We start from the raw sequence: 14,838 nt of genomic DNA, 5'->3' as shown, positions 1-14,838 counted from the left end.
TGTCTTTGCTACTTCAGCCCCGTATGCTGAAGTTATGCGAAAAAGCGGGTACGCTTGCAATTTTTTTTGCAAAGCGGGCACAAGTTAAAATGTGGCACAAAAAACGGGTATAGATGCAAATGCCCCCTATTTTTAATATAGTTTTGCAACCATGTGTCGTTGATTATAGGGAAAAGGGCTAAATATACCCCTCTACTTTGATATAATGTTCACATTTATTCTCAGTTATACTATCAGGTCAAATCTACCTTCATCGTTAGCAAAGTTTTCAAATTTACCCTCTAATCTAATGGACGCAAAATCCCAAACTCCTATTTACTACAATTTTTTCTCACAAATTACTTATCCCCACGTGTGCTCTACCAAAAAAGAAAATATCCTTGACAAGTTGATTTCTTGTTCCACTTGATTATTTAGAGCAGGAAGACTTAACAAACTCGCCACCTCCAGACATGAGAACACTAGTAAATATTCCTTTGAAAGGATGTTCTGAAGCTGGACATAAATGTAAACAGATTATTTAATTTAGGATTTCTCAGACAATACTAAAGAATCATATGTCACAAATTTCATGCAGAAGTGCATGCACAAGCAAAATTTGCATCAAATGACCTGCTAAATCCAAATCCAAAAGGGAATGCATTTACATGGATACATACGTCCTTGTTATGCGTGTAGTCCATAAAAAAATAGCAAATATTAGTAACAACTTCATAAGCGAATGCATTTCGACCACCTGAAGAATCAAATAAATCTCTTCCAAATTATATACGGTATTTCCCTCATCCTCATTCCGTTGGAGACATACCCATAAACTGTCAATTCTGCCTTTCCTTTATGGTTTGAGCATAACCAAATACAAGGGGAATAATTATGTTGTAACTCCACACTCCCATTTTTATAATATGGACCTTTTTTCTTCTCTGATGGATCACACGAAGGAGATGACTGATTTGTGAAGAAGAATTGCAGTAAATAGAAGGGATTTGGGGCTTTCCGTTAGGTTAGAGGGTAAATTTGAAAAATTTGCTAACGGTGAGGGTAGATTTGATCCGATAATGTAACAGAGGGTAAATGTGAACAATATATCAAAGTAGAGGGGTATATTAGTCCCGTTTCCCTTGATTATATCGTTGCTAGATGCGCATTTCAACGAATCATAATCAGTCTGTGGCGTATGCTTCGGATGAGAAAATAAAATGAACAATAATCGATTGCCTAACTCAAATATAGCTTCTCTGAATTTTATTAAAATGCGTACATACAGTTTCTTAAAATTTCACAAATTTGCTGGGCTTGAACATATCACAGCTTCTCAAATATACTTGATATTTCCAATAAAAGATTGAAGGAGAAAGTATATTATGCACTCTGAAATATCAAGCTTCATGGAATCCTCTGCTCCCCTCGGAAAACTCCATTGCTTTGACGCAAAGGAAACAAGAGATTTTGGGTTAATTTTCGGGGTATTATCACTTTTATCTCGCACTATAAACTATTTATATCTGGTAGCCGAAAAAATATATAAAATTTATATAATGTTTGTATATAACATATAAAATGTATATATACAAAATATATACAAATTTTATATATTTTTTCGGTTGTTATTTTTACAACGGCTATACAGTGTCACTTTTCCTTAATTTTCTCGCGGAAAGCATCATTCTATTGCCTTAATACCTATGCTAGAGCAGATTACATAATATTACGTTTCGTCTTTGCAAATTGTTAAGTGACTTGCCTAGAAATACACAAAAGTTAGGCTTACTTTTATACATAGGGAAAATGACACTTTATAGCCACTCTTAAAATAATAATCGAGTTATATATAAATTTTATATATAAATTTGTAACTTTGTAACTTCACTGTTATAGCCCGTATAGGGGATATTCAACTGTTTTAATGTGATAAAAAAATAGTTTGAATTGTGGATTATCCCATTTAATACTCTTGTGGATCCTGTTCAATGAAGCTCACAGGGGAAGCTTAATGAAAAACCTTTCTCCTATAAATAGGGGGCTAACCACACCCATGTAAAATGTTGTACAACAATCAAAGAGTATATTTACACAACTATACACTCTGATAATATCAAGCCTCGTGGAACTATCAAAGGAACAAGAGAATTTTGGACTAGTCTCGCGGTAATCACCATGCTTCTATTGCCTTAATACCAATGCTAGAGCAGATTACCCTTACAAACATGAGCTCCCTACCTAGACTGGACCCATGCAATGGTGATGAGAGACTACTCACATATATTCACCTTACACCTTTTTTCTTTTATCAAAGATTAGCATCAGCTCTGTTACATCAAGGGATCGTTAAATATACCAAGATCCCACGAAGAGCTGGCTCGCTTACTGTACTGGTTGTATAAAAGAAGGAAAAACTTTGGCAGCACAACTTCCATCATGCTTGACCAACAAAATTCCTAGAAGCTATATTTTGTGTAAGTTTCCAGCTTCAAAAGAATTGTTAACAGGCTATAATTACACGCCTCCCGCATCTGAACTGCTACAAGCTTGGTGTTGAAGGACATTACCTCCAAAATCTCCATCCAAGCTCATTTGTTGAACTTCTTGTGGAGAAAGAATCTTGATGCAGCGGACACAACTCACAAATTCCCTGAAGATATCATATGATAGTATAGAATATGTAAGTCAGAGGGCATATGCTTCTTTTTGTAGAAAATGCAAACGGCTGGAAATTTGACAGAAGCATAATTTATGAACTTACTCCCAAGGGTCATCACCAACCAGGAGAACATCGTTCTCATGATCCACATACACAAGCTTCCATCCTACTCTTTGTCTGTCCTCCAGTTGTCCCTCTATACCAAATCTACGAGCCAAATCTAGCTTAAGCTCCTCATAGCCTGAGTACCGTCCGATATCAATTGATCTTCCCACCGCACCACGCTTGTACACCTTTGAAAGATATGATGCAAAAAAATGTTATAACTCTAAGAAACAATGAGATCCAATTAAATCACCTTACAAGGCTACCAACCTTGGTATAAGTCCGCATACGAGGAAGTTGAGGCGGTGGGTCCCAGGCACCTCTATCCATGAAATTACCATCATTGATAGTAGAATCAATTGAATTAAAGGTCATATATTCGGAAGCCATTGAGGCCAAGAGTTCAGGCTGCGCTTCCTTGGGGTTTTCATAGCTAGAGAGCATGCCTCCTCCTGATGAGAGATTGTCGGAGAAATCCTTCCTTGATCCCATTAAGCTTTTTGTGATCAAAGGATCAGGCATCATAGGCAGTCCTAACTGATTTTCCATATTTGCTCCAAAACCTATATCATTCCTTGAGTCACCCTGAACTTCTCCGTCTGGACTATCTCTGAATATCAATGGATGAGAACTGGAAGATAGTGGTGGGTCTGTAGCCTGCTGCAATTGGACATCATTTTGGGAAAGGCAAGCTGAAGTTGCTGAAGATGAACTATCCAAATAATCCAATGTGTGTCCTGCAGTGTTAAGAGTTTGAGGTGCCAAAAACCCATGGTTCTGGTTCTTGGAGACGTTTATTGACGGCTTAACATCATTTTTCTGTTGCAACTCTTTAACCAGGTTACTATTAGCAGACATAACTTCTAATCCACTCGAATTTAAAAGGGGTCCAGAATAGTGGGTTGTTTCATCCCGCACACCTGTGCTTTCATGGATTCGACCATTCAAATTTTGCTGAACTACATTTTGACAGTTGTTAGTGGACACTGAGGTGGACCATGATGGGACTTCATCCATTACAGGCTGCCCTCCGCCTGCAGTTCTTGTTAAACTACTACCATTTGTGGCAAGCTGATAAGTCGTTCGGGGTAGAGAGTAGCCAACTGGTCCAGATAGGTCTGGTAAGATTCCATATTGCTGCTGCTGCTGCTGAAGCTTTGGTTGCTGAGTTGGCTGGACAAACCGAAGATTGGACTGGCTATTTGTTCTTGTCATCTGCTGCTGCACAACCTGCGAGTGGGAAAGTGAAGTGGAGGTGGACGTGGTTTGAGACGCATCCAACATTTGGCTTGTTGCCAGTGACCTGGAAAAGTTCTGCGATGCATCCAAGAACTGCTTCTGCTGATCCTGGATTGACCCAAGATGCGAAGATTGCTGTAATGCAGATTGTTGTGCTAGAAGTGATTTTTGTTGCTGATGCAGTTTCTGTAGAAGTTGAAACTGTGCTTGATTTTCAGAGAAATGATGTTGGTTAACTGGATCTGGGGGCTGGGACGACATGAAATTTTGCTGCTGACTTTGACCCAGAATCTGTTGTTGTGGTTGTTGCTGCGGTAGGCTCTGAGGGAGGTTTCTCTGCAGCTGGTTTTGAATTGATTGTTGCGACGGAAGAACATTCTGAGATTGCACAAGACTCTGAGCTTGCAGAAGTTGTGCTTGAACTTGGCTTGTAGGCAGTGATTGATTAGTTGAATTTTGTCTTGGTTGCTGACTTATATCATATAACTGTTGCTGCGATTGCATAATTGAATCTAATGAGTTGAGCGTTGCCGCTGGTAACTTCTGGAGCTGTTCAAGCTGTTGTCCCTGTTGGTTTGGCCTTTGAGTATTAAACTGCAAATTGTGCTGCTGCTGAAGTTGAGGTGCTGCCAAACCTAGCTGGCGTGATAGGTCCGCTCCAGCTAGGTTTTGTAGAACAGAACCAGATAGGGAATTCAAGTAGTTGGACATCATCGGGTTAGTCAGAGAAGGGTTTTTTTGCATGTTCATCCATTGGACTAAGCTAAGACCGGGCAGACCTTGAGGATCCGTCATGCCAAAGTCATCACCAAGCCATGGCATTGTCCTCCTGAATACACCATCCATATCAGAACAATCACCATCTGCAAAAAAGTAATAGATCTCTATTGATTAAGAATTTGATAGTTAGTATTTTACATTTGCAAATGACTGTTGTGTTGAAAGCATCCTTCTAGATGTATATTTCATATTTTACGTCAGCATTAGCTTATCAGAAAAACTTTAGTATTCAAGGACCACAACAAAGGTAACTTGGAGTTCAAAGTTTCTTTATTACTTTTGTCACTTAAAAAGGTTCTTCTTTCTTTTTATTTTGGGTCAATTTTCTGTACAAATATCACCTATTTATAACTAGGTTAATCCTTACTATCTTGTTGTTTTTATTTTGCTTTTATATGACTTTTTGGTACTGTCCCTTCTTGTCTATATTTTCATTAATGTGGTGCTTATGCTTTCCTGAGCCGAGGGTCTATTGGAAACAACCTTTCTATCCTCACAAGGTAGGGGTAAGGTCTGCGTACACACAACCCTCCCCGGACCCCACGGTGTGGGATAATACTGGGTATGCTGTTGTTGTTGTTGTTATAACTAGGTTAATCCTAGGTCCACCTCCTTGTAACCGGTAAAAACATTCCGATCAAACATTCTCAGAGGAAACCTTCATAAAAAGACAAGTCCGCATTGGCTGGAAACAAGAGGCAAATTCTAACTGCTCCACATCAACTTTTATTAAATGGAATTCTGTTAACAAATTGCTCAACTACCTGGCATTCCAGGTTGCCTTGGATGCTTGGAGCTGAAGAACGGACTAGAACAGATTAAAAAGGGTGCTGTTATAGGTTCAATCTCCCAAATAGACACTCGGTTGATCCTTTCCCCAGCAGTTGACTCATCCCAACCGACCTAATCAAGATAGGTGTCAGCTGAATAAGTTGGACAAGTAGAGAGGAAATTAGAGAGCAATAGCTCCACTTTTTTTCTACCTGCAAGTTCCTCCATTGAGAGTTCTTCCACCTCACTGGATCCATATCACTGATGCCAGTAATTGTTCCCATATACCTTCTAGTTCCAGATTCTTCTGTCTCAAACATCATGCGAAACCGCATGCCAAGAGATACTTGACTGCTATAAGTTGCTTTGTAGTATTTTGCTAAAGGAATCACAAATTCAGAAGGACCAGCCCTGTTCATATTAGAGGCTAGACTGTAAATCTCATGATAGGAAATATCATTAAGGACTGAAACAATGGTAGCTCTTGAGGTTATTGATGCATATATAGACCTACACAAAAATAAATACACTGACCTTGGGTTATAAAACACAGTGAAAGGGCTGTTGTTTGCAGCTGCATGAGCTGCCGCTGCTAGGATGCCAATATGCATGCTATCACTTGACAACACTGACGACGATAAGTTGGTCGGCTGCCTGTTTGCCTTTCTAATTCCTAGTTGAAACTGATGCTTTTCATCCCTATTGACAAGGATTAAAGGGCGACAAGTAAGATTAAAAGCAAATGACCGAGTAGGAAGAGACTAAGACAAGTGTGTAGATTCTGTTGCAGTCTAAAATACCCTTTTATGGTTTATCATGGAATGTACTTAGCTTTCCATTATAGTCTATGGATTATAATTATGATTACATTTGCCTGTTCCCAGATTTCAAAATTCAGAGACAATATTTCATGTCGGCATATCATTGCCATTTTCATACCTAATAAATAAGACCGAGTCACCTGCAAAAAGCCTTTTTCCACTCACGACAAGGCTCCACCCTGTCGTTAGCAAGTGTCGTTTGGGTTGCCCTGAATGATGAGAGATAGGTAAGACCCCGGAAAAATGCATAATTCTCATTCAGCTATACTCAAGCTCATGAACCCACATGTAACTGCTAAATAAACCTACCTCGATAAACATGTCTAAAGGTCCATACGTTATCATGCAAGTCTCTAGCCACAAGTTCTTGAGCAGGTGGTTGCAGTGAGTAATCCTGATTATAAACAAGTAGCGTGTCGCACATAAGATATAGAAACAACAGATAAAAACTTTACATAAGAAAATATAAAGGATCTTACCAGAGGAGGAAATATTTTCTCTGCTGCGCGTCGAGGCACAGAGAAACCTCCATGAGTGCTTGTATCACTTGCGGTCAAGGTCTTGCAAAAAAATTCTGGTTGTGGTTTATTTACTTTCATAGACAAATCTGACCTCAGTAATGCCTCCTTGTCGAACTGCATGTGAAAAGGTCACGCCAACTGAGTTTTACATTAAATTAGAACAGGCTATACTTAGAAAGGAGAGGAAAACAGCAAGATGAAACAACGAAAACAAAACAAAAAAAGGACTATTGAAGATATCAAGGAAGAGCCATACTGAAGGAACTGGTTGCAGTGTCATTTGGGCATACACTTCATCTGTTTCTGGATCAGCCTAAGTAACAAAAAGGATAATCATTTTCTTAAAGCAAATAAATTAATGTAGGACAACATTTATCAAGACAAGTCAACTGTGAACTATACATACATGCAGTGTAACATTGTGAAGAAGACAAATTAACTTTGACGGGAGATTTGGATAGTTTGGAACTTGAGCTTCCACATCTTTCTTGATAGACGCTGCAACCTGAAAATATACATGCAATAGTAATCAGGGGAGTTGACTCTATGGATTGAGAACGAATCTTTCCAAATGCACAAAACAGATTCAGTTGTAGAACTGATAGTAATGTATAACAATAGACATAGAAATGACACATTCTTCTCATTTGGTTTAGCAACTTCAAGAAGAACATAGATTGACACTCACTTTTATCAATCCTAACTAACAAGAATGACTATATGCTCTTCTTTCAGCCATATGACACTTGGTTATGTTATACTTGTAATCAATTTAAAGTCCCACCCCGCCACCTCCTAGAAAGGATTGTCTACAAGTTTTCGTTATGAGAAGACATTAAAAGAGTTACCAGCTTTGCTAATTGAACAACAACACTATCTCCATCTAGCCTAAAGTACAGAAAAAGCCCTATTATGTAGGTGCAGGCGTGCAGCACAACAAAACAGAGGCAGAGCCAAGATTTGAAGCTTATGGGTTTGAGATTCCAAATCTTTTAAGTTACTGGGTTCTACATTAATAATTTATACATATTTAATGAATTTCATAAGACAAATACATGATTTGGACCAATGATACTGGGTTCGCCGAACCCGTACTATTCTCCCTCTGCCCGAGAACAAAAAAGATAAAAGCGCAAATTACTAACAGAAAATGGACACAGAAGATACAATGCATACCACTAGTAAAATCAACAGTAACAACCGCGAAGTTACCAATACATGAAGTCAGTGATTAGGCTACACCCTGCAGCAACCCAGCCAAATGGCATAATAAGGCCAATCTTAAGCAGGAACACCATACTAGCTCATGTTAGCAAACAAGAAGGTAAAAAGGGTTAAATGTTACCTGTTCACTGTGGCCTTGAGGGAAGTAGACAACGTGGGTCCCAGCGACCGGCAAGTTCACCAGAGGTCCGGCGCAAGCTTGCCATAGCTCTGGGTTTATTCTCTTCTTCTCATCTGCTAACAGAAACCCCCCACCAGTCAATCCACAGTAGTTCATTAGTTATAACCGCCTTTGTTTCTCAAGAAAATCAAGGATTTAAGTTATACACATTGATAACATAAAATTTTCCCATTCAATATAGTTTAACATGCTGTAACTGGTAAATCACCAATCCGCACTTACTACACGCATAAATTGTGAAAAGTTTTTAATTAATCTGGTAGTGTAAAAGATCTTGCCAGCATATAAAGGGGTTGAAAAAAGAGAGCTTTACTCATTCTTGCTAGATTCAAAAGCTATGAAAAGGTGAATCTTTTTCTCTCCTCTTTTAGATCATATTTTCCTGGAAAATTCACTGAAGCAAAATATCCAAATTTGACTAGTACCTCCTCCCCACGTGTAAGCAAGACAATTGGGGAGTCTCTACTCATAATTTTCTGGTCATTGGAGGAAAAAGGATAGGAAAAATTTAGAATAAAACAGAAAGGAAAATCATATTTTCCCGGAACTGAAAATCCTTAAAAACAATAAAAGACAAGAATGAAAAGAAAAAAAAATGTCTTTTTGATTCTGTTATTCTTACAATGCCTTTGTGTATAAGACAGAGAAACTGACCTTCATTGCCAGAAGCCTGCTGAGTTCCGGCACCGGCTCCGTTTACCGGCGTCTTCATTTTACTTATTCCGGCGACTCCTTTTCCAGCTGAAATGAGCACCCCCACATAAACCTCACATGAGATTCATCTCGCCGGTATCAAATCGGAGTTGCACTGAACCCACAAAAGTCCCAGCTCGAACAAACTCAATAATGAATCAAATAGAAATACATACTGATTCTTCTTACTTTACATCTCTGAGCTCAGGAAAAAGGAGATAGCAGAAGGTTGCCGGCGGCCAGAAGGATATTATTCCGGCGAAAAAGGTAGCCGGAAAAAGAGGGAGAAAGAGAAAAGTGTTTTTTTTTGGATATTGGAGTAAAGAAAAAGTGGAGGGGACAAAGAAGCTTTGGGGAAAGGAGGAGATGTTGAGGAATACAGAGACCAAATGCTGCACTTTCACTTTTAAATTGCCCCCTTTTCTACACTACACCTCCCAGACACACACACACACACACACACTATGTAAATATTTTCTTTTTTTACCTTTCTCGTTAATACAAAGCAAGCTCTTTTTACTTTGTCCATGTCTTTGTTTGTTTATTTGTTCTGCTTGCTACTGTGCTCTCATCAAGTATATGTCTCTGTTTTTTATTGTCTCTTTCCCTCTGACTCTCTCTATCTCTGTTTATTAAGGTGGCCTCACAAAAGTTTGACCATTGAGCTGAAAGAATGGCCAACTTGTCCTATTTCTCTTTAAACTACCCAGTGTTAGAGGTTAGGATTTCTAACCTTGTCATCCATATCGTATTGTTATTTAAATATAATATTTATTTTAATTATTATTTAAATTTTATATATCGTACGGTTAAAGTCATCGTTGTAATAACGAAAAGTGTTAGCTTATGTTACATTATTACTTTTTTTCTCTCTCATCTTGCCTTCCTTATTATTAAATAAACATATTTTATCTTTTATCTTATATTTTTACATAATAATTCTATTTTGTATCCTACTTTTTTTTATAATATCACAAATTTATTATTCATATTGATGGTGCATCACATTATGAAACGATTGAAAAATGATACAATCTATCAAAATAATACAAACACATTATGAAATGACATGCAATCCATCCAAACAAGTTGAGTGTAATAGAAGAATTTTAATAGGGAATATTTCTTGTTTAATGAATCTTATGTAATATTAAAGTTAAGTAGTTGGGACTACAAAACGGATAGTGAACACTATAAAGCAAAACAAAAAAAAAAAAGTATATTTCTCTTTTTTCACTGGTTTTCTTTTAATTCAAATTCAAATCTTTTTCTCTTTTAATCTTCTTGGGATAAGAAAAAAATGCGCTTTTTAACATTATTTCACATGATCAATGAAGGATCTTCAAATTTCCATGAATTCTCAAAATTACCCTTTTTATCAATCATATATCTCTTGAATTGATCTACCTGACTACCTTATATAGTTATTAATGAAGTAAAGTGGAAGTTGATTGAGATAGAACTCGGAAGATTAAGGAAGTAAAAGCTTCTGTCCTTTTTAAACTTGTGCGTAAGAGGAACAAGGATTTATTATTGCATCAAATAATATACCACGTATAAACTTTAGGGTATTACTAGTGTGTGATTATAAATCGAACTTTAAGTATAATTGAAAAGTTTCTAAAATATACTTTTTTGTGTTTACATACTCCCACTTTTTGAAAAGGAAAAGATGTACTATTTCGGTGTATATCTTGAATTACTATCATCAACTTATAGCTTATTTGACCAAACAACAAAAATCAACTTATTTTGAGAAGTATTTTTTTTTCTCAAAAGTACTTTTGGTGAGAAAGAGTTTGTGTTTGACTAATTAATTTGAAAAGTACCTCTGAGCAGCAATTAGTGTTTGGTCAAGCTTTTAAAAATTGCTTTTAAATGTATATTTTTCAAAAGTGCTTTTGAAAATAATCTACTTTTTTTCTACTTCTCCCAAACTACTAGCCTATCTGGCCAAATTTTTTTTTGGCTAAAAGTACTTTTTTGGGCCAAAATTTGAGGGGTTTGGCCAAAGCGTTTGGTCAAACATGCTATTATTATGTTCCACTCTATTTAGCACTCTTTTTTTCATTATATTTATAAAAAGTTTTATATTCTGAAATAATTTACTTTTTAAATTTATTATTTACTCTAGTAACATACTTTTATAGTCATAAAAATATCTAACATATTTAAGAATTTAAAAATCCTTCTTTAATATTTTGTTGTACAATTCAACAAACTATACAATAATACAAACATGCAATTTTCACGATCCAATTATGTATTACCGAAGTAGCCTCCCTCTTGAAGTCCCCAAAAGTTTCTTGTTGTTACAATAATTATTCATAGTAAACTTCAGTCATTGGCACTAAAATTTAGTGGCCAAAACATTGTAAAAGATAGAAGAATTACCACTGGGAGTGGGATGAATGCAATTCAGGCTTGAACTTTTGTGGCTGTAGACCATCACTATCAGTCTATCACTTTCTTTCTGACCTTATTGCCCTCGTTAGTAGAATGACTAGTAAATTCATAAGAAAATTAAAAAATTGACTACAGAATAAAATGTCGCAAGAGAACTTGGGGTTTATGCAGTACACTAGTTATTACGTATGTAAATAGAAAGCGAAAAACCTTAAAAGTAACCCATAAGAAAGGAGGACGTATATTATTTTTCATTTATATAATTATCATTTTTCATCAAAGAAAAATATGTCATCCTCCTCTTCTTCTTCGTTTTCCCACTCTTTACTGCTTACTGTGATTCTTTCGGTACTAAAAAATAAATTCAGAATTAATTTTTTGAGTTTAAAAATAAGCAGTGATTCTGAAGATTCCTTAATAAAAATGTCTTGTATGAATTGATCGAATTAAATAGATATTCCTTTAACATAAGTCATCTAAAGAATCTCGAAGACCTACTAAAGTATGAAAGGCAGGGTCTTTCATAAAAGTCCCTTCATATCTTGAAAGCATATTTTCTTCTATATAGGAAATCTTTTCTTGTCCAATCAAAAATAATTTTATCAGAGTAATTAGCACAAATAATCATTTTTAAGACTCCTATTTAAAGAATACTCAAAGTAAAATTTAGCAGCCTCAAAATCAACCGAAGGTGTGAGGTTTCAGTCTTCAATCCGTCGAATTTGAAATTAGGCTCTGCCAAAGTCTAACTTCACACCTTATGTCTAAAGTTTGAATGCAATTCAAATTCAGATTTTTAATCCGAATTTAGGCTCGACACTGAGCTGGGGTCTTGAGAAGAAGAAACAACAACATTAACATGAACGGTTTGATAAAACTAGCTAAGTAAACTTTAAATGTTTGTAATAGCTACATGTGTTCGTAATAAGGATGTTAAAAGCAGCTACATGGTGCCATTTTCTATGATGGAAATATGTTAGGAATATCTTTTGATAAATAAACACTGGCTTCCTCGAATTAGCCATTAGGACGTTCATAAAAATCCGAAAAATCGAACCAAACCGACCAAAAATCCCGATACATTTTAGGTTTGGTTTGGTTTTGGTTTTGAATTTTAAAAACCGATCAAATTTGGTTTGGTTTTGGTTTTGAATTTTAAAAACCGATCAAATTTGGTTTGATTTTGGTTTCAATCAAAAAATAACCGTAGAAGTAGCTATTTAAATTTATTATTACACACACACACACATATATATATATATATATATATATATATTATGTAAAGTTTCTAAAATTTTATGGTATATTATCATTTATATTTTTAGTCTAGTTCTTTGCTGTTTAATAATCTAATTCTTTGCCTTTACATTTTAGTTTGATTGACAATTTTCTTTCGCTAAGTATAAATTTTTTTTATTTCATGCTAAAAATAATTAATTTTAATTGAGTACTTAAATTATTCATTCTCGGAGCTATTTCTCGATGCTATGTCTTCTTTCTCCTTGCTCTGTGAATGATCACCAAAATATACCCAATTCATAAATATTTTGTGTCACATTTTTTTTAATTCCCCTCCCATTTGATTCCCATTTTGTTGGAGCTATCACTCTTTTGGTGACTCAAAACCCACAATCTTAGGATTGTAGGTGGGTGATGCTGATCATCAGAGCAACCTCTCTTGTCTTGTTTCACAAATTTAGGATTAATAATGATGGTAAAATTTTGCTATAGTATAAACTGTCTGAGTCATCATAAATATAGTCATAGCAATTAGTTGGACTCCATACAATAATTATAAGCTATTCTATGTCAAATACAGAGTCTATTAAGTGAGTAACTAAGGTATCTGAAGTTATACTAGGAAATTTGCTTTTATTTTGAAGGAAAAAATAAAGGGATTCTAGCAATAATTAATTAATGCATCAAAATTCTCTTTAGTTATTGTGTGGGGAACAATTTAGTTGATTTCACATCTAAAATGCACTACATGTTTTTCTTTCAACAAAATCAAAAATGCACTAATAAAAAATTTAGACTTAAATATCCCTAAACATGATGTTTCAATAAAGTTCAAATCATGACAAACATTTGACATGTGCAGAGACATGTTCATTACTTGGCATGCGCAGAGCAACGAAAGAGTCTCTTATCTATACACTTAAGTATCATTACCCAACTTAATTCCTTTTTTGTCTTCTCTAATTTTGGTTCATCAAGGAAAACACCAAAATCCAATTGTTGGACCCACACCTCGAAGTGATGTTAACAGCTCTAAACTTCTTTTCGTGCATTTTGGACATCTTTTCTTATTTATTTTACTACGTATTAATTTTGTAATTTCCTAATTGCTTCTCAAGTATATTATCCGTATCAAAACAACAATTTTCAGGTTTCGTTAACTTCTTGTTTTTGTTTTAGTTCGCTTATAACGTCGCAAGACGTCAAAATATCAATGGTAGGAGAAGTTTTATTTTGTGTCTCATACAACTTACATTAGTTGTATGAGGCTCCTTTTTGTCTTACAAATTTATGGACCCCAATATTACATTTCTGGGTCCACAAAATTGCGAGACAAAAAAAAATTGCCTCATACAACTAGTTTAAGTTGTATGAAACACAAAATAAAATTTTCCCAATGGAAGCATTTAGATTGGATGTATCTAGGGTATCAAATGGACAGGTTGACCTAATTTTGGCCGGGTTAAAATGGGCAGAGTCAATAAATGGGTTGGTCAATGACTCGCCCAAAAATTACTTGGTCTGAGATGAGTTGGGTTGATGTGCTAAAATTTGGATTATAGTCCAATCCGCCCAATTCTTACCAAGCTTTAATTAGTGTGTGTTATTTTCTTCTGAATTGTTTAATTATCAAATAAGATTTTTTTTCTTTTGCTATGGTTATATATAAACATATCAAACAAAAAAAATTATTTTAAAGATATTTTAGCAAAGTTACTCATGGATTAATTAGGGCTAAAAATTAGCTCAACTTTAGATAGGTTGAGATGTGCTGGGTCAAGATGAGTTGAATTTAACAAATAGACGGGTCACTGACCAGCTCAACCTTGAACGAGGTGGGCGAGTTAAATGGGTTTAGGTTCAAATTACCACTCCTAGATGTTTCATAATGTATTATTAGTTATATGGTTTACTTGTTTAAATTTATAGTAGAATTTGAAGAATAATAATTTTATTTAGAGGTAAGAATTTATATTTGAAAGTATTGGCCCTAAGTAAAGTTGTTTTGATGATTGACAAAAGAACTTAAACATGGACCAGATCCATCCACAATGTACACAGACACAGGCAGATTCAAGCATAAGGGATGCACGTGAGGGAGATAAGCTTAAGTTGTTATATTTGATATTTCCTGATCGAAAATGTTGTATAAATGATAAGGAGAAGGAATCCTTACTCGAAGAGAACTTTGTCCAAGATAAAGGAGGAGTTAGAAGT

At 35.6% G+C, this 14,838-nt stretch overlaps 1 protein-coding gene across 2 annotated transcripts; it reads right to left on the bottom strand.

The window, feature by feature from the left end:
- Positions 1-1,990: 1,990 nt before the first annotated feature.
- Positions 1,991-9,614, bottom strand: LOC104219713 (auxin response factor 19-like). Of its 2 annotated transcripts, none has more exons than XM_070174365.1 (13): positions 8,938-9,614; positions 8,224-8,339; positions 7,285-7,383; positions 7,135-7,191; positions 6,837-6,992; positions 6,667-6,751; positions 6,476-6,566; positions 6,071-6,235; positions 5,749-5,947; positions 5,530-5,668; positions 3,017-4,848; positions 2,744-2,934; positions 1,991-2,632 (listed from the first exon to the last, which is right to left on the bottom strand). In XM_070174365.1, the coding sequence occupies exons 1-13, from the start codon at positions 8,993-8,995 to the stop codon at positions 2,497-2,499; spliced, it is 3,324 nt and encodes a 1,107-aa protein (XP_070030466.1). In that variant the 5' UTR covers positions 8,996-9,614; the 3' UTR covers positions 1,991-2,496. The 2 variants fall into 2 exon arrangements, with proteins under 2 accessions (XP_070030466.1, XP_009768741.1); XM_009770439.2 differs by having other exon boundaries at positions 8,224-8,336.
- Positions 9,615-14,838: the final 5,224 nt, after the last annotated feature.

The sequence above is a fragment of the Nicotiana sylvestris genome, chromosome 5 (genome assembly GCF_000393655.2).
Source record: "Nicotiana sylvestris chromosome 5, ASM39365v2, whole genome shotgun sequence".
In the NCBI taxonomy this organism is placed as follows: Eukaryota; Viridiplantae; Streptophyta; class Magnoliopsida; order Solanales; family Solanaceae; genus Nicotiana; species Nicotiana sylvestris.
The sequence above is the reverse complement of the archived record's forward strand: the minus strand, read 5'-3'. Positions and strand labels throughout refer to the sequence as shown.